This window comes from Equus asinus, chromosome 1 (assembly GCF_041296235.1).
Source record: "Equus asinus isolate D_3611 breed Donkey chromosome 1, EquAss-T2T_v2, whole genome shotgun sequence".
In the NCBI taxonomy this organism is placed as follows: domain Eukaryota; kingdom Metazoa; phylum Chordata; class Mammalia; order Perissodactyla; family Equidae; genus Equus; species Equus asinus.
Window position 1 is genome coordinate 183,844,682 of NC_091790.1, and position 22,179 is coordinate 183,866,860.

At 44.0% G+C, this 22,179-nt stretch overlaps 2 protein-coding genes across 18 annotated transcripts in view; both read left to right on the forward strand.

Annotated features, from left to right (window-relative positions):
* Positions 1–7,891, forward strand: part of AHCYL2 (adenosylhomocysteinase like 2) — a 171,477-nt gene extending 163,586 nt beyond the window's left edge. For 15 of the 16 annotated variants that reach the window (XM_014854338.3, XM_014854339.3, XM_014854340.3 and 12 more), the window contains 5 exons: positions 319–417; positions 2,104–2,172; positions 2,296–2,374; positions 4,067–4,187; positions 4,837–7,891. In XM_014854338.3, coding sequence (XP_014709824.2) covers positions 319–417; positions 2,104–2,172; positions 2,296–2,374; positions 4,067–4,187; positions 4,837–4,843 — 375 coding nt within the window. In that variant the 3' untranslated portion in view covers positions 4,844–7,891. Of the gene's footprint in view, positions 1–60; positions 193–318; positions 418–2,103; positions 2,173–2,295; positions 2,375–4,066; positions 4,188–4,836 lie in introns of those variants that run through there. The other variant, XR_011504470.1, reaches the window with a different exon arrangement.
* Positions 7,892–11,601: 3,710 nt separating this feature from the next.
* STRIP2 (striatin interacting protein 2) overlaps positions 11,602–22,179 on the forward strand; it is a 43,660-nt gene continuing 33,082 nt past the window's right edge. Inside the window, exons 1-5 of one of the 2 annotated variants that reach the window (XM_070513279.1) lie at positions 11,602–11,788; positions 17,067–17,136; positions 20,432–20,506; positions 20,899–20,977; positions 21,511–21,645. In XM_070513279.1, coding sequence (XP_070369380.1) covers positions 11,709–11,788; positions 17,067–17,136; positions 20,432–20,506; positions 20,899–20,977; positions 21,511–21,645 — 439 coding nt within the window. In that variant the 5' untranslated portion in view covers positions 11,602–11,708. The remainder of the gene's footprint in view (positions 11,789–17,066; positions 17,137–20,431; positions 20,507–20,898; positions 20,978–21,510; positions 21,646–22,179) is intronic. The other variant, XM_014854350.3, reaches the window with a different exon arrangement.

The following is a 22,179-nucleotide window of genomic DNA, read 5'->3' on the forward strand; positions in this document are numbered from 1 at the left end:
AAAGTATGAGCTTTTTGAAGGCAGAAACCATGCCTTTGGTTTCTTTTGTATTTCCCATAGCACCTTTTACTGTGCTCAGCAGAGAGTGGGCGTACAGTATATGTTGTGGAATGACAACCTGAGTGATCCCTCCCTGGCTGGGCCTAAGATTAAATTCCCTGAAATGGAACAGTCCTAAACAACCCAGGACAGGTATTCTTATCTGGCATGTTGATTGCTCCTTTCAACTTGCTGTTTGAAATGGCTCCCTTCAACATCTTTCCATCCACAAAGTGGGACTTGGCATGGCTGATGATGTGCTTGCTGTATGTATTCCAGGCGAGTCTACGGACACCAGAACTGACCTGGGAGCGAGTGAGATCCCAGGTTGACCATGTAATATGGCCTGATGGCAAGAGGATAGTATTGCTGGCAGAGGTAAGACCTGAGGCTGGTAAGAGAGATTTACCCCTGACAGGAGAGACCGGAATACCCAAGTCCCTTCCGCCTCATGTCCTCTTATACTTTCAACTCCTCTGGAGCACAAGTTTAAATACTTTTCCAATGGATTTTACATCTAACTGTGAAAGGTTTTTTCATTCAGCAATTAAGAAACTATTTTGGTTCCCCACTTTTCACCAATTATCCTGTCTCTCCATGTCATTCTACAGCTTGAGTCAGATAATGACTATTACTGTGGAAGGAATTAATGGATAGAACCAATGCCATTTTGAGTGATGCTTACAAAGAGATAATGTCATTTGTGGGATGGCTTAATCAGTAAGCACAAAGTAGATATTCCTGACTGTAACTAAGACTATCTTAGGCAAGCTCTAGGAAGGGCATGTCTTTGCTGATAGGTTTCCTGTTTTTGAGTGTCCATTCCCCTGAATTGAGCCAGACATGTAGTAGGTACCTCGCTGTATATTGATTGTGTGGTTGCTATTTCCCCATCCTGGCGTCTTCTAGCTCAGAATTAACTCTTGACTTTCATTCCACTTAGCCTTCCAAGTCAATGTTTGGCCACTTTCCCTTTCTTGAAAGCTTCTCTTCCCTAGCCCTAGATTCCTCACAGCTATAATGATGCCCCCTGTTCTTACCTTGACACTTTCTCTTCTTCAAGAAAAGATACCAAAATAAAAAGGACAATAATAATACTTTTCTGGCGTTTTGATTTTCAGGCAGCTTTCTTTCCTTTTTTTTTTTTTAATTAAGGAAATATGAAAAGTAAAAGATGTACTGTTCATCTAGGGGCCCTTAAATTTATGTTTGAGTATCTTACTGTTCTCTTCACCTTTCCTCACCTTATCTCACCTTCTCAAGTACTTTAGGGCATCTGTAAAGGGAGTGAATTATTTCTTCACAAGAAAGTAGTGTGTACGAGGAGGGGATGGACACGTTGCTAAATATTCATTAATTGTTTTGATGTCAGCCAGCTATCTGGTGACTTATTTCTAGTTGCCTTGGGAGGTCCCATTTAGTAACACTGGTGAAAAAAGCAAGCACCACAGACCACAGTTGTTTTTGGCTACTATGGTTGAGCAAAAAAGGTAGTCAAGCTTCCTAGAAAACAAAGTAGGAAAGGATGGCATTGGAGATAGTTTCTAGTTCTTGTACTTTCTGAAGCACCCACTAGAAATAAAAGGCTATCCCTGAATTCAGAAGAACCAAATTGAGGAGGAAGCACAGAAGTCATCACAGCTTCCTAAGTCCAAAAATGTCTCCCCTCACAATCTGGAGAGATTGTCCTTGGATTTGACTAGATCCTTGTTTAGGACAGTCTTTCAAAGAAATGCTGATACCTCAGAAGGAAGGTATTCTGCAGTAGAAAGTATAAAATTGAGGAGAAATATATCCTTCCTTGGCATAAGCCTCAGTATCACATTACCGTCTCTGTTCCTTTTTACATAATCCCAGAGATCTTTTATATTATTACCTTAATCAAATTTTTCAAGAATATATTTTCACTTAAATGTCAATCAATTAATTCCTATTAATTGAACACCTGCTTTTCCATCAATGTTAGTTGGAAAGTGTTTGGAAAATGGCAGTTGGGCTCTTCCCTCATTTCTCAAAGGCCAGTCTTTGTCCTAACCCATTTGTGTCTTAACTCTTCCTCTCTAGGGCCGTCTGCTGAACCTAAGCTGCTCCACAGTGCCTACATTTGTGCTCTCAATCACTGCTACTACTCAGGTAAGCCCTCCAGAATGGGAAAGCAGTGGGCTCGAGAGGGTCATTAGACCATCAGGGTTTCACCTGATAATGGGGTAGACTGCTGTGAATGGCATGTCAGCATCCATCTCTCTGCTTTTCTAGGCTCTTGCCTTGATAGAGCTTTACAATGCTCCTGAGGGTCGCTATAAGCAGGATGTCTACCTGTTGCCCAAGAAAATGGGTAAGCATGCATTCTTCCATGACCATCCTTACCAAAGTAGTTCAGAGTTAGAGGCTAAATGAAGTTTAGGGGCATTATATTTCTTATGGAAAGAAAAAGATGTCTTTATCTTGTAAAGTAGCGGCTAAGATTCCTAGGTTCCATTCCCAGTTGATTTATCAAGTTTTCCACATGGGTTGCTTTTGTGAAGTCATGACATTTTGCTGTGATTTAGTTTACCTGCCTGTGAATTTTAAGGATTTTCTCTCTTAAAGTATATTGTATGCAAGAATCTCAAAGGAGAAAAAAGTCTTCTCCCAACAGACAGGAATCATTTCCTACCTTGTGACATCTAACTCTAGGCTGCTAAATAGCCCCTACCAAACTTTTCTCAGACGAGGCAAGACTGCATCTTCTAACTCTGACCCCATTGTTTCAGGCCAAAGAAAGACTCTGACTAGCTTCTTTTGAAAGTTTAGTTATATGGGTGTTTTGCATAAGAGAAACATTTTGTTGTTAGTGCCATGGAGTAGATTCTGACTCCTAGTGACCCTGTGTACAGCAGAGCAGAACGCTTTTCTCTCTTTTTGCACCATCCTCTCATCTTCCAGTGCTATATCAGATAATGTTCTGCTGCTATTCATAGCGTTTTCATGGCCAGTTTTTTCAAGTGGGTGGCCAGGGCCTTCTTTCTAGTCTGTCTTAGTCTGGAAACCCCACTGAAACCTGTCTACCATGGGTGACCCTGCTGGTATTTGAAATACCAGCATCATGGCTTCCAGCATCCTAGCAACACACAGCTGCCACAGTACAACAACCGACAGTTGAGTGGTGTGGGTCCCTGCCTGAGAAATGAAACCAGGCCATGGTGATGAGAGCGCCGAATCTGAACCACCACACCACCAGGGCTGGCTGATAAGAGAAACATTAAACTATCTTAAATTTTTAAAGAACCTGCCTCCAGCACCTGAACTGATATAGGGCATTTGTAAACTCCTGAGGCAAAGATCAGGGAATAAATCACCTTCTGATTTTGTTTTGCTTTAGCACTAGATGCATAGCAACTATTAGAAATTGACTTATTTTCCCTTTAATATATCCTTTGGAAGGATGTAAAAGAAATAGAACAGTGCATATTCTGACTGGATGTATAATGAAGTTAGGGAAAGCAAACAAATACATAGGAAATAACATAAAATTCTGAATAAGTAGTATATATTCAGGTAAGAGAATGTAAACAGAAACCCGTAAGAACTGAGGTACTAAAAGCCAAACAAATGGTGTAATATGCTTGTTAGTCATTTCTTTCAGATTTCCCAAGGTGTTAGTTTTTCTGAGTGACCCCAAGCATAGAGGCCAAGGCAGAACCAATGCTGGAACTTCCCATCTTTTAGTCCTCCTGCTGTCCCATCCTTTCGTTTAGACTCTAAGGCTTATTGCTTCTTTCATTTCTCCCTCACCTTTCTAAAGAGAAGGAAAGGTTCAAGGCTGAAACGGCTTATGAGGAAGAAATGTTATGGCTTTGAAAAGCACTGGGCTTGAGGCTCAAGCAACCATTCCTCAGAATTGAGGACCAATAGGCAAAAGTTGAGCATTTTTCATTTACCTCCAAGAATTGGACGGCGTCTTCTGACTTTTTAAGGCCTAGCCTGGAAAGAATAGCCAGGCAAGAGGCATGAATGCTTATAGCAGGACTTCTGTGGTCTGTTCCAGATGAGTATGTGGCGAGCCTACACCTGCCCACCTTTGATGCCCACCTGACAGAGCTGACAGATGAACAGGCCAAGTATCTGGGACTCAACAAGAATGGGCCCTTCAAGCCTAATTACTACAGGTGCTTTGGGCTCCTCAGAAAATAGGGAAGGCTGGGTAGTGAAGAGCTTCCTGCACTGGAATTGGTCTTTGCATCCATCACCATATTTACATGAACTCAGAAAAATAAACCCTCTCCCCCTCACTACCACACCCAAAGGACTCCTTGAGACCTTCTCCAGATATTAAGTAGTGTTCCCTTCCTGAATTTGCCTTTCCCCATTTCACCCTCTTTTTTTTTTTTAAAGATTTTATTTTTTTCCTTTTTCTCCCCAAAGCCCCCCGGTACATAGTTGTATATTCTTCATTGTGGGTCTTTCTAGTTTTGGCACGTGGGACGCTGCCTCAGCGTGGTTTGATGAGCAGTACCATGTCCACGCCCAGGATTCAAACCAATGAAACACTGGGCTGCCTGCAGTGGAGCGCACGAACTTAACCACTCAGCCACGGGGCCAGCCCCTCCATTTCACCCTCTTGATAATGATTATTACCCCTTTATGAAGAAATACTGGCCTTTTTCACTGATGTGAAAAAGCATCACAACTATCTACCCTCACCGTACACTCCAGTAAAGTCCCTGCCTGCCTGTTACACCTTTAGGCAGGCCCTTCGTGTCCCAGCATCCCCACAAGCTGATAACATCACAGTCTCGTCTTTCTTTTTCCCTCCAGGTATTAAGTTCCTGTAACTCAAGCCAGAAGAAGTTTTAAGGAATAGAACTCTCAAGTCTTTTCTCCACTCCTATACGGGAAAGAACCCAGCAAGCTGCTTCTCTAATCAGCTGCCTGCCGTGCTCACTCTATATGTTAGGTTATTTATTTATTAAAATCTAGAATCCTGTGCCTGTCACCTTGGCCCAGAGTGTGGTTACTGCTCTGAGGGCTGTGAGAGCCACAGAGGACAGGCTGAAGAAGGAAAGAAATGGGGTAACAATTCCCAGTGCATCTTTTGCACATTCCCCATTGACTCTGAATCCTCAGCAATGGTCATTTTTCTCTTGTCCAAGCTCAGGAGTTAGTTCAGGGATTCCAGATTCCTTGTTCCTTGGGGTTTTCTGGAATAAATTTTCAGCATCTGCTGCCTTTCTCAGCTTTGGCCCTTCCACAGGTGAGGCCTTTTGGAAGTTACTAAATTTACATGGCCTGGGTTCCCAGCCTTGACCATCACTATCACTGCCTTCTTTATAAAATGGCTAGGAAGGAAGGAGTGTTTTGATTTTGGCAAGCTACACCAAGAACTTGGCTGTGCTTGTGCTTACTGGGAGTCTCTTTCTTTACCCAGGATTCCTTTCTTCTCCTTAAATATTTATGTCTATTTTAACACTTTCTGGTTCCAAGAGGAATTGTGCCTCTGTTGTTTCCTAAGCAGCTCTGGTGTTTGTCAGGCATTTGTTTTGCTGTCTTTCTAACCCAACTAACTTCTACTCAGGAAGTGGGGGCCAACCCCACTTTGGCCCGTAGTTTTACTTCTTTGTCATTTAACTGGATAGTTCCCCAGGAAGGTCCCTCCAGATTGGAACTGCCTCAGAAAAGGAGGACTTATTGTGAAACATTGCTTCCTGAAACTTCCTCTTATTGCCTACAACTACTTCTGAAACTGAGCAGGGAAAGATATACTTTCCAAAGGATTTGGGGCAGTAGGGCTTCGGAAATGGGACAGATCTTTCAGGTCCACAGCTTGACACTCTAAAGAAGAGGAATGTATTTATCTGTCTCCTGGGAAGGGGCTTTGCAGCTTAACTGGCTAAGCTGTACAGAGATGACAGTGTAAACTGTGTCCAGATGATCAAAGCTAGTTTAACTAGTTTGAACCTCATTAGACATTCATTCCTTAGGCCATTGCCATTAATGAAACTCAGATCTAATGTCTCTGCAATTTAGTCTTTGGGCTTTCCTCTCTGCTGGTATATGTTTTTATGTTCTGGCCTCTTCCATCTTAGGATTCTATATTTCACACGTAGTTTCTTAACTCTAACATTATAAGAAGTTAGTAATGTGAGCAGCCTGAAATTTTATGTCCCACCTGAGAGTTGGATTCATTTGGAGACTGACCTGTTAGTCTTAAGGGTTCCATTGTGACCAGATTGAGTCTGAGAGTTAGAGTCTGGAATGGCCCTAGGAATCTTGGATGAAATGAGTCCCTTTTCTCCCTGCCAACCCTCTTTAACACTCTCAAGTTTGTTTGTTTTCCCATTTTTTTCGTATGCTGGTCTGCCTCAAAGTGTCAAGACCAAGGTGACTCAAGGTAACCACCAGACCACCCAGGATCACTGTAATCTTCCCACTCTGATTCTCCTCCCCTCCAGCCACCTTCTTCAACTTGCCCTGGTCTTCACATATACTCTCAGAGCTAGTCTGGAAGTGACCTCCCTTTTGGAGGTAGTGAGATGGACCTTGGGCAAATGGTTATTTGCCTCATTCAATACAGTATATAGGCTCAGCCCATAGAGTTTGGTTACTCAGAGGCCATATGTTATGTCTTAGCAAATACTGGAAAAGTGCCATATACATGGCTATATGCTTTCATGAAGAAGATCATAAATGCTGAAAATTCTGCTAGGCCACTCAGTTCTTTCTTTTGCCTAACCAGTTCTAATTTTTTTATTAACTAATTGGATTCCTTTAGGAAAAGATTCAGATTTTTGTACCTCATTTTATATCCAGAGCAGAGTCTACTAGGCAGATCTCTAGACTCTAGCCTATTACATTCTTAGGCCAAAAATCATAACCTGCTGCTTCTCAGAAAAGCCTGGCTCTCTATGGAGCTTACTATGTGCTTATCCTGACAGTGCACATTCTGCCTTGCTATAGTGAAGAGACCTATTCCAAATAAAAAAGGAGCCACATTGGGCTTCTAGATTAGATTGCCAGTGTTGCTACCCATGGTGAGGTATTTGCCTCTGAGTTTCAGATGATCTCTCTTCCTTTCTCTCTGGGGGCCCTGTGTCATCAACCATTAAGAACAAGGAGGCCCAGGTCTCCTGAGTATTTGGGTTCTACCTTAGTGTTGGAATTTGGTCATTATTCCCTCTATCCTTGGAATCACAACAAATGTGTCTTCTTTCCTTAAGCTCTCACCTTAGATGCATCCTATGTGTCTAGAAGCATGAGGAAGAATACTGATTATCTCTTTGTATGTGGCCCTGGCCTGTGAGGATACTTACCATTTTCTCTACAATGAATTTGTGCTAGTTTTCAAGGTCTTTTTGCCTTCTTAATGGAAATACTCAGTTTTCTTTTTCTCAGTAAAAAAAAAAAAAAGAGATCTGGTCTGCCTTCCTTCTGCCCTCCTACCCTCCCCTATGAGCACGGCTCCCCAGGGCCACATACTCCTGCAAAGCTTTTTTGCTGCTTGGCTTTTCTCTGAACAGATCTGAAATTGCTGCTCCTGTGGTTTTTCAAAATTAACTAACTGTGTCATGGTTTTAAAAAAGAAATCAAAATGCATTGTTGCATTAAGCTTTTTTAATAAAGGAAAATTATGGAAAGAAAATAGGCAACACCAGCAAATTATATGTGGACAAGTTCTAAACTATATATATACATACACATATATATATATATAAATAAATCTAGTTCTCATTGTCATCTTATTGAAAGGAAATAAAACCTCTAAGGATCACCATTTCTGAGAGGTTCTTGGAAATCTTTATGTCTAAGTGATTGGTTAGATCAGCAATAATGACTATGTAATCTCAAAAGATAAATAAAATATTCTTAAAATGGATTCTTGTCTTGACATTATTCCTTGCTTCTGTTAACTAGGAATCCAGAGATGAGAGAGGTTTCTGGGCAACAGGCCGAAGAGCCTGCTGCAGGGCAAGGATGTGAAAAGCTGAAGTAGTTGCTAATAGGCATGTTTGAGTGGCTTTAGCCTTGAGATCCTTATTCCATGGTGGGCCATTCCACTAATAAATGTCCCCCCCTCCCCCACCCACCAGTTATGTGGGTAAAGAATCTGCTTTCTCAGAACCACCACCCTGGGGAGTTGAGAAGTATAGGTTTAAGGCAGAGAAACTAAAGCCTGTTTTTAGGTCCCCCAAGCCCTCTGTGTGCTGCCCTTAACTGGAGAGCACAGGAAGCTATGTTTTGCTATCAAAGGACCCAAAACCCAGGGCCTAACTACATCCAACCAAAGAGAAGAAAGAAATGAATTGCAGAGATTTGTCAGGTTTTGCCTGACTAAATCGGTAACCAGAGGACGTGTTCAACTGCCTGTTCCTTCTCAACTACTACGAGAATAACCATTTTTTAGTAGCTTTCTGATAGCCGCTTTCTTTAGTTGACGACCTGAACTAGTTCTACATCTGTAGGCAAGATGCAACAAAGAAGTGAGACAATTCCTTGTCTCAGTGTAGGGCCCTACAGCCTCCATGGCCTCATTACACACACATGTGCCCTGGGTGCAGAGAGAGGGGTATTCTACCCTGTTTCTACTACATTATTCTGGCTGCCCAATATCCTTGAAAACTAGGTATTTTAAGGCTTCCTGCATCTTATTGTTAAGCTGTCTCCATACCAGTTACTATCTACTTAATCATCTATCTGACTGTGGTTTAAGTAGAGTACTTATGGGGGAAAAGGGATGTTCGGTCCTTGTAACTATACCTATTTATACCTCCAGTCCTCTACCAGCAGCTTCAGAATACCTGAGTTTTGGGACAAGGGAAAGTGGTGGTGTAGGTAGTGTAGGCTCAGCACTGGAGCCATCTCTGCAAAATGGAAAAACTTGTAGACCAGCCCTGACTAATTAGCTCCCAGGTATATTTATGGGTGCCTCTGTAGTCAATAGTATTGATGACTGTCACTTCTTGTTTACAAATAAGCTCAAAGAAATTGTGTGCCAACTCCAGGGCCTGTAGTTTGAAAGTTTTCAGTTAATCTGTGGTTTATTGTTACATCTTCCAGGAGTTGTTTCCAAGTATCTTCTTCCTTATGACAAGCTCTGAAAGTTGAAGCCTATACTGAGCAGATAGATGTCTGATCTCTACTGTCTCCCATTCTGCTGGGATTGAGATCTCTCCTCATGTTGATTCTTTGCAATCTCCATAACACCAATTTTTCAAACTGCTTCTCTGAAAGTGAAGCCAGATGGAGCTCTAGGCTCAGCAATTGGCTTTACATCGAGGCCAGAGAGGACTTGAGAGCTGTCCTCAAGCCTACTCCCAGTTGAAGATCGCTCTGCTCTCTTTGCCCTAGGGATAGGCTGGAAAAGGAACAAAACTGGCCACTCCTGTCTGCCACCACTGTTGGGGAGCCTGATGATTGCCTAGGCTTACAAAAGAAAATATGAATTTCTGGGCCAGTCAATTCTAGGGCTCTGCCTGCTTAGGAGGAGAGGTATTGGGAAGAGGGGAGGTAGAATAATTAATTCTTTTATTAAGAAACCCCAATAGGCTGTGCTGTGGCAGGTTTACCACACTGAAGCAGTGATGAGCTAGGCGTGGGTTGTGAATTTTAAAGTAGAGTATGAATCTTTAAGAGTTTAACAAATTATACCCTGAAAAAAGTTCCAAAATCAAATAGTTTAGGCCTTGAGCCAGGAACTTTCTTGGAAATTCATATCAATTCAATTCTCTTAAAATAGTGGCTCTCAACTCCAGAAGATTTTGCCCCCCCAGGGGACATTTTGCAATATCTGGAGACATTTTTGGTTGTCACAACTAGGGCGAGAGTACTACTGGCATCTGGTGAGGAGAGGCCATGAATTCTACTAAACATCCTACAACACGCAAGACAACCCCCTACAACAAATTATTTTTCAGTCAATAGTACAGAAACTCTGTTTTAAATATATATACATAAGGGTGTACAAAAATGAACAAAACTTGGCCCTGCTTTCAAGGAGCATATTTCCAGGTTGGGTGGTGGGAATGGGAATGGGAGAGAAAAGGGAAAATGGTGGGTGGGTACAATAAGGAGATGTTGGGAATCAGGGAGAGAAAGGAACTCAGAAAGCTTCAAGGAGTGCCCTCTCCCTCTCTCTCTCTCAACTCCGTCTTGATCTGTCACCTACAGACTAGCAGAGGAAAGTGTGAGGGAGAGAGATGGTTAAGAAAGGGACAGAGGTGTTCCTAAGATTTAGAAAGGGGTAGTAATTCCTTTGGGCCTCCAACTTTGGGGATATAGTAGAAAATATAAGAATTTTGGATCCAGGCAGACTTGACATGATGCCAACACACCTTGTGGTTATGGGTTGGGTTGTGGTTGTGGGTTAGGTTGTGGTTGTGGGAGTAGGTTAAGGAGGATCAAAAGGAAGGCTTTCTGGAGGAGGACGTGATGACTAAATATAATCTTTAAGGAAGAACAGAGGTTAGCCAAGAGAAGAACAAAGTTCTCTCCAGAGAGAACTGCATATGCAGACACTGAGAAAAATAGGTGATACCTCTGGAACTGGAAGGAGTAATGAATCTCTCTGTGCGTCCTGGTTTCCTCTGCAGTAATATTGGATTAGTGAAAACAACCTGTCAGAGAGAGGTATGGTAGGATATCTGGAAAGTGTCTAGTGCAATGCCCGGAACAAAGTAGCAGTTCAACATTATTCCCCCGCTCCTACCCATTTGGTCCCTCACTCCCCTCAGGCTGCTTGTTTGGGGCTTCTATTACCAACCCAGACTGCCTAAATATTTACTGTACACTGTTTTTGAGATAAATTCCGGAGCGGGCAGACCACACAGGCTCGTTTGCCCCAGGTAACGCTGAGCCCTTAGGAAGGATCTTTAGAGGAATGAAGGAAGGGACTGTGGAGCAGGTGGGTTGGGGACTTGCCCTCCATTCAACATTTACTCTCTAGCTCCCACCATGAGGAAGGTGCCCCCCTCCAGCAGAGAAAGGCAGATGACTAGGAGCAGCCCTGAAGGGCACCAGCAGTCTCAGAGAAATAAAAACGCCCCACCCCACCTCTCAACCCCCAGTCTCCCAGCCAAGCCCTCATTCCGCGAGGGATGAATTCTCTTCAGAAATCACAGCTTTCAGAGACAGCGAGTCCCTCGTTTCCTGCGGTGTGCCTGGCCCCCCGGTGGTGCCATCCCTTCGCTGCAGGAGTGGGGATGGAGGTCTGTGGTAAAGGGGAAACGGAGACTGCAGTGGAGCAGGAGGCCGAGAGAGAGGTCCCCGAAAAGGTCGCTGTTTAGGAGGGGGTGAGGGCTGAGGCACACCGAGTGAGAAGCAAATCGATAACCCGCCTGAGCTCAAAGCCCAGAATTCGGGAGGTGGAGCGGATAGCCAACCCAAGAGGATACTGCTACCAGCAACGCCGCAGTACTTAGGGGAAAAAAAAAGGAAAGAAAGAAAGAAAAAAAAATCCCTTGAATGAGCCCCACCTCCTCCTAGTCCCGCTCGGAGCGGTCGAACCGCCAATCGCGCCGTGGGGCGGGGCTGCGGGCAGCGGTCGCAGCCAATAGCTGTGGAGGGGGCGGGGCCCGGCTCCCGGCGCGCCGCGGCTGGGTCGCCCGGGACAGAGAGCGCGGAGCGGCTGAGGGCAACCGCTGAGCCGGGCTGCATGGAGGACCCCGCGGCGCCCGGGGCCGGGAGCCCGCCCGCCAATGGCAACGGCAACGGCAAAGGGAAGCAGGCGGCGCCTAAGGGCCGGGAAGCGTTCAGAAGTCAGCGGCGCGAGTCGGAGGTGAGGAGCCCGGAGAGCTTTGGGGGGTGCCGGGAGACGCCCGCGGGCGGGAAGCGGCGGCTGAGGTGATTCGGCCGCGTCCCCCGCCCGGAGCCCCCGGCGCTTCCCGGGCCGCCCCCCGGAGCCGGCCCCTGCGGGGTCCGCCGCAGCCTGGACCTGGGCTCTGCAGCCGGTGCCGCGTCTCCGCCCATCTCCTGCCGCGGGCGGGGGCTGTCTAGCCCTTTGGCCTCCGCTCTAGGGGCGCGAAGGGAGCGCGAGATCGAGCGTCCCAGATACTTTTCAGATGTTTGCCTCTTAATCGCTGCAGCCCGTTCTAGTGGGGACTCGCGTCTCCGATTTTCAGAGGAGGAAACAGGCGCGGGGAGGTTGAGGCACCGGCCTGAGAGGTAGGAGGCCGGAGCCCGGCCGCGGGGACGAGGCCCGGCGTGGGGGCAGCGCCCGCCCGCGCCCCCCGCGGCCCGCGGGGCATCCGGACGTGCCGCGTGACTCCTGCCCGGCCGGCGCGCCGGTGAGTCGGCCGGTCGTTTCGGGAGCGCCTTCCGCGGCCATCAGGACCCCTACCTGTGCGGGTTCATAGACGGGGTTCGGGCTGGGGCGGTGCAGGCGGGAGTGGATGCGGCTGTGCCAGGATGCAGCCCCGCGGGCGGGAGTGTGAAGGTTCGGGTCGCCGCCTCTTCTTTTGAAAAGAAGTCCTAACAAGGAAGGTGAAGGGGGTGAATTATCACTCCCCCACCCCCGCATCCAGCCCGTTTCCACCAACCAGCCAAAAGTAGATGTGGCTCTGAGCGCGATCAGAACAGACCACAAAATGTCCGGTCTGGAAGGGTCTGTGGAGATCATCTGGTTTTAGCCCTTTCTTTGACAGAAGTAAGAGACGGAGGTAGCTCACCCGATATCATGCCGCTGGCATGGTGGCCGGGAGCACAAAGCTTTGAGGTCTCTCAGACCGGGTTTTGAGTCATAGGCCTACCTACCATTTGCGCTCTGTGACTTTTGGCAAATTGCCAAACCTCTCTGAGCTCCAGTTTTTTCGTCTGTAAAATGAGGTTAACACTACCTGCCTCAGAAGGTTGGGACAAGGTCAGTGTAAAATGTTTAATTCAGTGCAGGCACAGTGCGTGTAATTGGTCAATACCCGGTGGCTGTTAGTTCTGTATCATCATCATCATCAAGGGGCAGAGCTGGTACTAGAAGGCAGGTCTTAGGCTCCCAGTGCACAGTTTACCGTTTGAATACTATTTCACAGTTTCCAAAGGGATCTCGTGTATGCTTGCCATTTTGATACAAACGAGTAGGAATCCATCCCGTTTTTTAAAAGAGGAGAAGTGGAGGAGGTGAAAAGACTGGCCCAAAGTCGCACCACCTTTCAGAGGCAGAGCTCAGCACTCCTGTCATGCTAGCTGAGGGTTCTATTCACCGCCTCACGTCCCTCCCTGCCTCAGTGTGAATCTGGCCTTTTAGGGCACCCTATGCCTTCTTCCCCCATAGGGACGTTGTTCTTGCTCAAATGTTGTTTTTGGGGGCCAGGGGAATGACTGCTTCGTTAATATAACAATTATTGGGTCCTTTCTCTATGCCCGGCACTGTTTTAGGTGCTAGGGGTATAGCAGTGAACAAGACAAGGTCTTTACCTTGTGGAGGTAACATTCTAGTTAGGGTGGAGAGACAGCGTATATGCGAGTAAATAAAATAATTTCAGAATGATATGTTCTGTAGGGGAATTAAAACTCCAGAAGTAGGAGGCCTTTTCCCTACCTATCAAGTCTTCCTTCAGGAAAAAGCTCTGATTGTACTTTACTTTTGACAGTGAGTTCAGTATCCGGAGGCTCAGAGCTTTCCACCAGCACTGCAGTTTACCTCCTGATTGTCTGCAGCTGCATTTCCTGCTTGGAAATAAATGAACAACTGCAGCGATCCTCTCCATCTGGGCCCATCACCTGCCTAAAGGCTGGCTGGAGAGATTAGCTTCCCTCCACCTTCCTGCAGCAGGAGAGCTGCTTTTACCTGTCAGCACCTCCCCTACCACCATAGCACCCAGGTGCCAGACTCAGATGACTACCTGCTTTTCCTTCCCTCCCTCCCTTTTGCTTTCCTGTGGATGACAGTCCTCAGGGGAGATGATTTTCTTTCCTCTCTACGGCTTCTAAAGAATTACTGGAAGAGAATTACTGTTGGCACAAGTCAAGAGAGCCTCCTCGTACATCACTGTGTTTATAGGGGTTCTGTTGAACTACCCTCTCCCAATGGTTTAGCGTAGTAACTTTCCAGCCTAAAAAGGAAATGAGAGAATAATTGTTTGCTTAATAAAAAGATTCTTACCCTAATGAAAGGATTCACCTCCAGCCTCTTTCAGCCAGATCCCCTGGTTTAATTGGTTCCCAAAGTCCTTGACAAAATTTTAATTGGTTTGTAGCAAAATGAGGAAAATTCTGGGCATTGAAGTGAGTTTTTCATAAAATGTAGTTCAATACATTAAATTTAAAGGATGTATGCGATTTAAAACAGTGTTTTTCAAACTGTAGAGGGTAACCTGTGAGTTGAGATCAACTCTTTTTTTAAGAAATAGTATAGAAAATATCAGTGCATCGTATATAATAATGGTGAATATTATTTTGTTAAACTTTTTTTCCAGTTTGTGTGTGTGTGTGTGTTGGGACAGGATGTAAACTTTAGATATACTTTGATTTACAGTCAAAAAAGTTTGAAAAACACTGCTTTTAATGACTTTTTTAATTTCCTTTTTTCTTTTTTTTTGAGCAAGATTAGCCCTGAGCTAACATCTGCTGCCAATCCTCCTCTTTTTGCTGAGGAAGACTGGCCCTGAGCTAACATCCGTGCCCATCTTCCTCTACTTTATCTGTGGGATGCCCACCACAGCATGGCTTGCCACGTGGTGCCATGTCCACACCCGGGATCTGAACAGGCGAACCCCAGGCGGCTGAAGTGGAACATGCAAACTTAACTGCTGTGCCGCTGGGTCAGCCCTGAAATATATTTTTTTAAAAAAGGTTTTTTAAATCTACTTATCAGAGTAAAACACTAATAACCTTATGTCATTCCCCACCCTCCACCTTTTCTTTTTTCTTACCAGTCTCTGTAATCCAGAAGTTTGAAAATCTTTGCTATAGTGGATTTAAACATGATTTGCCTTGGTAGTATAAATTGATAAAGTGGTTTTGGAAAACAACTTGTCATATACAAGGAACTATGTAAATATTAATAAGATTTGATGCATTAATTCTGTTAATAAGAATCTATCCTTAGAAATGATCCTAAATATTAAAAACTTTTTAAGTGTATTACAGCTTCATGCATACAGTAAAGAAAAATTAAAAACAACGTAAATGTTCAACAGTAGAGAACTGGTTAAGTAAACCAATAGAAATTTGTCCACTTAGTTGTTTAAAGTGATATCGTAATAATATAAGAAAATGCCTTTATAATCTAATATTAAAATTGTAAGTTGAGGGCCTGGCCTGGTGGCACAGTGGTTAAGTGTGCATGGTCTGCTTCGGCAGCCCAGGGTTCGCAGGTTTGGATCCCTGATGCGGACATGGCACCGCTTGGCAAGCCATGCTGTGGCAGGCATCCCACAGATAAAGTAGAAGGAGGGGGACACAGATGTTAGCTCAGGGCCAGTCTTCCTCAGTAAAAAGAGGAGGATTGGTGGCTGATGTTAGGTGAGGGCTAATCTTCCTCAAAAAAAAAAAATTGTAAGTAAAATTCTGAGTAACCACCTACATAGTGCTACCAAATGCTGGGTGGTGTGCTAGGTGCTTTTCTTATATTAACTCATTTAGTCCTTACAATGACTGTATGAATTATCCTTATTTTACAGGTTAGATAACTGAGCATGTCAACAGTTCGTTAACACCAATTCATTTTGGTTCTGACACTACCTGTAGTTAGCACAAACCCCACAAGTTAAGGACTCAGTCCCACAAGACTGCCCCCTCTTCAACACCAGCCACAAGTGGGGTCCTCAAGCTACTTGCACTTCTGCCTGGCCACTTCAAATTTGGGGGTTACCATGATCCCCACCTCAGGTTCGATAATTCGCTTAGAACAACTCACAGAACTTAGAAAAGTGCTATACTTATGGTTATAATTTTATTATAAAGGATACAACTCAGGAACAACCAGATGAAGAGAGGCATAGGACAAGCTGTGGGGGTGGGGTGGTACAGAGCTTCCATACCCTCTCTGGTTTATCACTCTCCGAGCACGTTGGTGTGCCCAAACCTCATTTTTCAGAGTTTTTATATGAAGTTTCATTACCTAGGCATGGTTGATTACACCATTGGCCACATTATTGAACTCAATCTCCAACCGCCTCCCTTCCTTGAGTGTGGGGCCAGCCTCCACTTTGAAACTCTAAAGGCTCACACTGTCACCCCATTAGCATAAACTCAAGTATAGTTGAGAGGGACTTATTATGAATAACAGACCCCTGTCACTTAGGAAATTCCAAAGGTTTTAGAAGCTCTGTGCTAGGAAGAAGAGGTATGGGGTGGAGGCAAAGACCAAATATGTTTTTTATACCATACCAAGGCACAGAAAGGTTAAATAACTTGCTCAAGATCACATAATATGTGACAGAGCTGAGATTCAAATTTTTAAAAATAAATATATATTAATATATACTGGTAGAAAATACCCTAAAATGCTTGAAGAGGTTAGGGAGTGGGGTTATACTAAAAATATTATTTAATGGGATTATGAATTTATACATACAATATCATAGGAAATCTAGACTTTAATACAACTTAGAGTAGAAATGATACCTTATTTGACAGTCCTAAAGTTGTGAAACATCATAGCTGAAGGACCTCTTTTTATAGATGAGGAACTAGGATCCACAGAATGAGATTTTCCCAAAATCATACAGTGGGTTAATGACAGAGCTGAAGTTAGAATCCAGTTCACCTCTTTTATTTTTGTCCATCTCATTTTACTAGAGATTAACTAGATGCTTTTCTGGTCTGTGTTTATATAGATCAGATATGGGCATAGATTGTAGCTTTTATGTCTGTTCACCATCCTGGCCCTTTACCCAGAGTTTCTGATTCTATATAGGAATATTCAGTCCTGCCCTGCCCTGAGCCTCAAATTTTGGCTTGGAGGAGGGTACTTCTTGGATGAAAGGCCCAGATGGGACTCTCCTAGCTGCCTGCCTAGTCTAACCTTGGCCTCCAAGAGAGGAAGAGATGAAATGACAGTATAATTTTTTTTTTGTCAACCTTTTTCCCAAGTTACCACAAAGATTTCTCCATTACAGGGCTCTGTGGACTGTCCCACTCTGGAATTTGAGTATGGAGATTCAGATGGGCATGCAGCAGAGTTATCAGGTATGAATGAGGTAGATGCATCTTTGGAGAGTGGAAGGATGGCCAGGAGGAGAGGGAAGGCAGCTTGTCTGTTCTCCACATTCCTTCTTTTCTCCACTCTCCAGTGGTAAATATCTCTTTGTTTGCTTTGACATTTCTTTCTGTGAACCATCCCTCAGCTGTGGTCTTCTCCATTCTGTCTTTCTGTCACTCTTTTCTGCTTACCCTTCTTTATTCTCTTTTGGTGCACTCTCAAATCTGTTTTCTGTTAACCTTCTCCCCATTTCTCCTCTCTTTCTCTTTTCGTTATTTACCCATATTTTTGCATGCCACCTTCTTTCTGCCACCCTCTCCCTCTCAATCCCATTCCACCTCTCTCTCCTTTTTTCTTCTACCTCCGTCTTGCCCCCTCCCCCTAAAAACCTGCCCCTTATTAAAATCTCAACAATGTCTGGAGAAAACTTATAGACAACTAGCCAGCTGAGCAAGGCTGGACATATCACCTATATCCATCATAGTGGAACTCTGCTTGGATGTTTCTGAGCTGGAGTTAAGTGATCCCATTCTTCTTTCAGTGCTGGGCTGCTTCTCTCTGTCTGGATTTTTAGTTTAGTCTAAACGTGATCTCACATTAAGGGCCTCCATGTTACATGTGCTATGAATACCAGTTATTAATAAACAAACTTTGGGTGGAGATGGTGTGAAAGTTAAATATCCCGTCACATGGAATTGATACTTTGAGATAGGCTTTTTCAGAGAAAAGAGACAAACATTTTTGAAGAAATTCTTGTGAATAAGCACAGGGAATAATTTTTGTGATGAGTGACAGAAATAGAGAGCTGAGTTTAATAACCCACAAAGGATTAGAATCCAGAATATGAATACATATATAGAAAGAGAGAGAAAAGATGAACAATCCAAAAGAGAAGTGATCAAAGAATACAAATAGGAATTCATAGAATAGAAAACCTTCTGGTCAATAATATATGAAAGATGTTCAACTACATTAGTAAGTGGGGAAAAGCAAATTAAAATAATGAAGTATTATTTCTCATTCATCAGATTGCAAAACTTAAAAGACGGGTTGATGAAGGTGCAGAGAAATGAGTACTTTTATACACTGCTTGGCATGAGGAAGCAGAGTATAAAATTGGAAAGCAGTTTGGTCATATGTAGCAAAGTTGAAGATGCACACTTATTATGACCCAGCGATTCTAGGTGTACACTTTAAAGAAACACTTGAGCACAAGAAAACATGTACAAAGATGTTTATTGTGGCCATCATGAAAAATTGAAAACAACTTAGTAAGAGAATGGATAAACTGTAGTGTATCACTATAATAGGCTATGTATAGTTGGGTACTGTGGAGCCATTAAGATAATTGATTTATATCAATATGCTTCAGTATCAATAAATATTAAAAACATGTTGATGGGGAGAAAAGAAGTGACAAAATAATATATACATGTATCCAAAAAATGGCTTAAACACACAAGTCTAAAAGTTGTTTCTAGGGGCTGGCCCTGTGGCCTAGTAGTTAAGTTCAGCACACTCTGCTTCAGGGGCCCAGGTTCATGGGTTCAGATGCCAGGCGTGGACCTATACCACTTGTCAATCATGCTGTGGCGGTGACCCACATATAAAAATAGAGGAAGATTGGCATAGATTTTAGCTTAGGGATATCTTCCTCAAGCAAAAAGAGGAGGATTGGCAAAGGATGCTAGCTCAGGGCCAACCTTCCTCACCAAATAAATAAATATATAAATAAATAAAGTTGTTTCTGGCAAGTCTAGTTGCATACTTGATTGCAAACAGTATCAGTTAGGTGAATGGATTTTTTTCTTATGGATATGTTAATGACACTGTTTTTCATGTAAAAAACTATTGAAAGACATAAAAAGCTTCCTAAGAAAAATAATTCATGCAATGTGATACTGCTTGGATAAAAAATTTGAAAACAGAATATCATGTGTTGTTTACAGGCACATACATGTGTAGAAAAAAGTAAAAATAGGCATGTGAAGCATACACACCAATTTCATTATAGTGATTACCTCTACAGAGGGAAATAAGATAGACCAGGGAGGAAGAGGGGACTTTAGATGTCTGAAGCAAATATAAGAAGTGTTAACATTTGTTTCATCTGAGTAGAAGATACACAGGTGTCTTATATGTATTCTTTATTTATCTGTATATGAAAATTCATGATCTAAAATTTAAAACAAACAAAGTTCAATACCTAAGAGCCTTGCTCCCTTTTCTTACTGGATTTGTACTCTACTCTTAAAAAATATATATCCACACCAACCACTAATGAATGAAAAATTTAAGATGCAGAGATAAGATTTGCTTCTGGTCATTCCAGGATTCTGAAACTCAGGACTCAAAAGCCCTGGCTCCCAGATGAGGTGTTTCTCAACCATTAGACAGTTGGCTGGAACATAAGTGACTTTCTTTTGCTTTGTGAATTATTTGTGACCTAGTTAAATTTCTAGCAAGGGTCTTAGGTAGGAAACAGAGTTTTGAGAAAATCTGTTCTATCACCTGTTGACTTCAATTCTTCATTCTCTGTAAGGTGAGGGTACTGGGATAGTGTTCTGGAGTGTGTGTGTATGCATGTGTATGTGTGTAAAAGGGTATTTTTATTTCTCATAAGCTCTCTGCGTTTTGTGTTGAGAGGCTACTGTCAGCAAAGTTAGAATTTCCTGGGCCACAGGCAGCCCTTTGGCAACATGGCTGCTTCTACATGGTTTGATGCTGCCTCTGCCTCAGTGGCCATGGGCAGGAACCGAAACTTCTATACCCTTTGAGGAAACTCAGCAGGGAAAGAATGAACTGGCTCCAACCCCAAAGAGCCGTCTAACACATACTCCAGCCCTCACCCTGACTCCTTGAATAGCACAAGAATCTTGCCTCTGAATTTCAGGAGTTGTGCTGCCCTCTTATTCCCTAGAGACAGGATAGTCTCAGTATGGGTTGACAAGCAGAAGGGGTTGCAACCCTAAGAAACAAGAGTAATAACATTAAACCCTCTCTGCTCCAACCCTCCTCCTGGCCCTCACCAAATGTTGAAGGCTGCCTTCTCTGCTGTAGCAGCCAGCTGGCAGGCAGAGGACAGGTTTGATGGTTTAATCACCCAGGGACACAAGCGGCTATTTTTAACTGCTCTGAAAGGGAGGAAGCTGGCTCTGGATTGGCTTGGACGTAGGAACGTGTTGGAAGCTTTAGCTCTTTCATGCCACCCTCTCCATCCCAGCCCCCTTCTGTAAGGGTCTGCTCAATGTTTATGACTCTGTCCTATCTTTTCTGCAACAGAATTGTATAGCTACACTGAAAACCTGGAATTCACCACTAACAGGAGGTGCTTTGAAGAAGATTTCAAGACCCAAGGTGATCCCAGATCCTTATTCATAAACACCTACTGTTTCCCTCCATGATACCCCAGCCTGACCTGGAAAGAGCCTAAAACAAAGTATGATCCTTCTTCATCCTCTCCATAACCGTATAACTTCTTAATCCTTTCTTGCATATGGGACACAGAGTTTCCTATATCTCAAGTGGAGAAGCTATGGAGTTTCCTATATCTCAAGCAAGAGAAGCCTGAGCTGGGTCCCTTTCCCTGCTATAAAGGGCCAAGAGAACAGCGGGGTGGGGAGGTGGGGCTGGGCAGGTGTTCTGCTGCCTGGTAGAACCCTGTGCCTAACCTTGTCCTTGACCTTAATGTTCAACCCCTGCCTTCAACTCTGCCTCACTCCCAATAGCATCTAATAATAATTTCATAGGCCAACACTGTGATCCTCTCAGACCTCCGTTTCCTTACTTGGTCAGTGGCAATTCAATTTTCAGCTCAACGAGTGTGTGGTAAGTACCTGCTTTCCACCAGAGATGCAGGAAGCAGGGGTGAAGGTGAATTTGCAATATCTTCAAAGATATTATAGTCTAGTAGCAGAGGGGAGATGTGTACATCACAGACCTAGTTGAGGCCAAGAGGAAAATGGTAAGTGTAATAAGAGAAGTAAAAAGTATCTTGTGGAGACAGAGCTTCTGGCCAGAGCATTAATGGAAAGAGGTAACTTTGTATTGGACCTGTAATGATGAGTAGGAATTGGATATGTAGGGGGACGGGGAACTCCTTGAGAAAAGGCAGAGAGATTGGACAGTACAGTCTGTGTATGGAGGATGGAGGAGATGTAGAGGAAGATGAGGCTGCAGAGTGGGTTTGGGCCAAAATATTTTGGGTCCTTTACTTTTTCTGTCCCTTATTCTTTCTCAGCTAAATAAGGAAAGCTTTTCAAGAGAAGAATTTGTTGGGGGCTGAGATGAGAGGAGGATATGCTTTTCCAGGAAGGGGAGGCAGCAGCTGACACTAGATCTGTATGGCCTTCTGTCCCCAGTGCAGGGCAAGGAATGGCTGGAGTTGGAAGAAGATGCCCAGAAGGCCTATGTGATGGGACTCCTGGACCGGCTGGAGGTGGTCAGTAGGGAGCGGCGACTGAAGGTGGCCCGGGCTGTTCTCTACCTGGCCCAAGGTAAGTGACCACCTTTGCCAATTTGAGAGGAGTGGAAACTGGGCAGAGAAATGGTGTTATCAAGACTAGGGTGAGGCAAGCCATGCTGGGAAAGCAAGGTCCCTGCCTCTCAAGGACAGATCTTGTTGTGTGCTAGGAGTAACCTCGTACTTATGAGGAAGATGAGGAGATGCTGGAGGGTACTGTTTTGGATCACTTGAAATCGGTCTTTGTCTTACCAGGTATGCAAGGATTTCTTATAGGGTTCTTTTTTTCTTAACCTGGGCTGTAATCATATGTGGAGACTGGCAAGAGGGTCAGTGCGCCAGAGCTGACGATGTACCACCAGCTGAGCATGAAGGCTTCTTCCATCAGCTGTGGCCTGGCCCTGACACTGAGGGGAAGTAGGGGGGTGCCACAGGTTCATACATGGACCCTCTGCATTGTTTCTCATTGGTATTTAGAAGGTTCAAGCCAACAGAACAGCAGGAGTGGATGCTGTGAGTAATTTGGAGATGCTCAGAACTCAATGAGATTAATTGAGGAAAGCTTCCC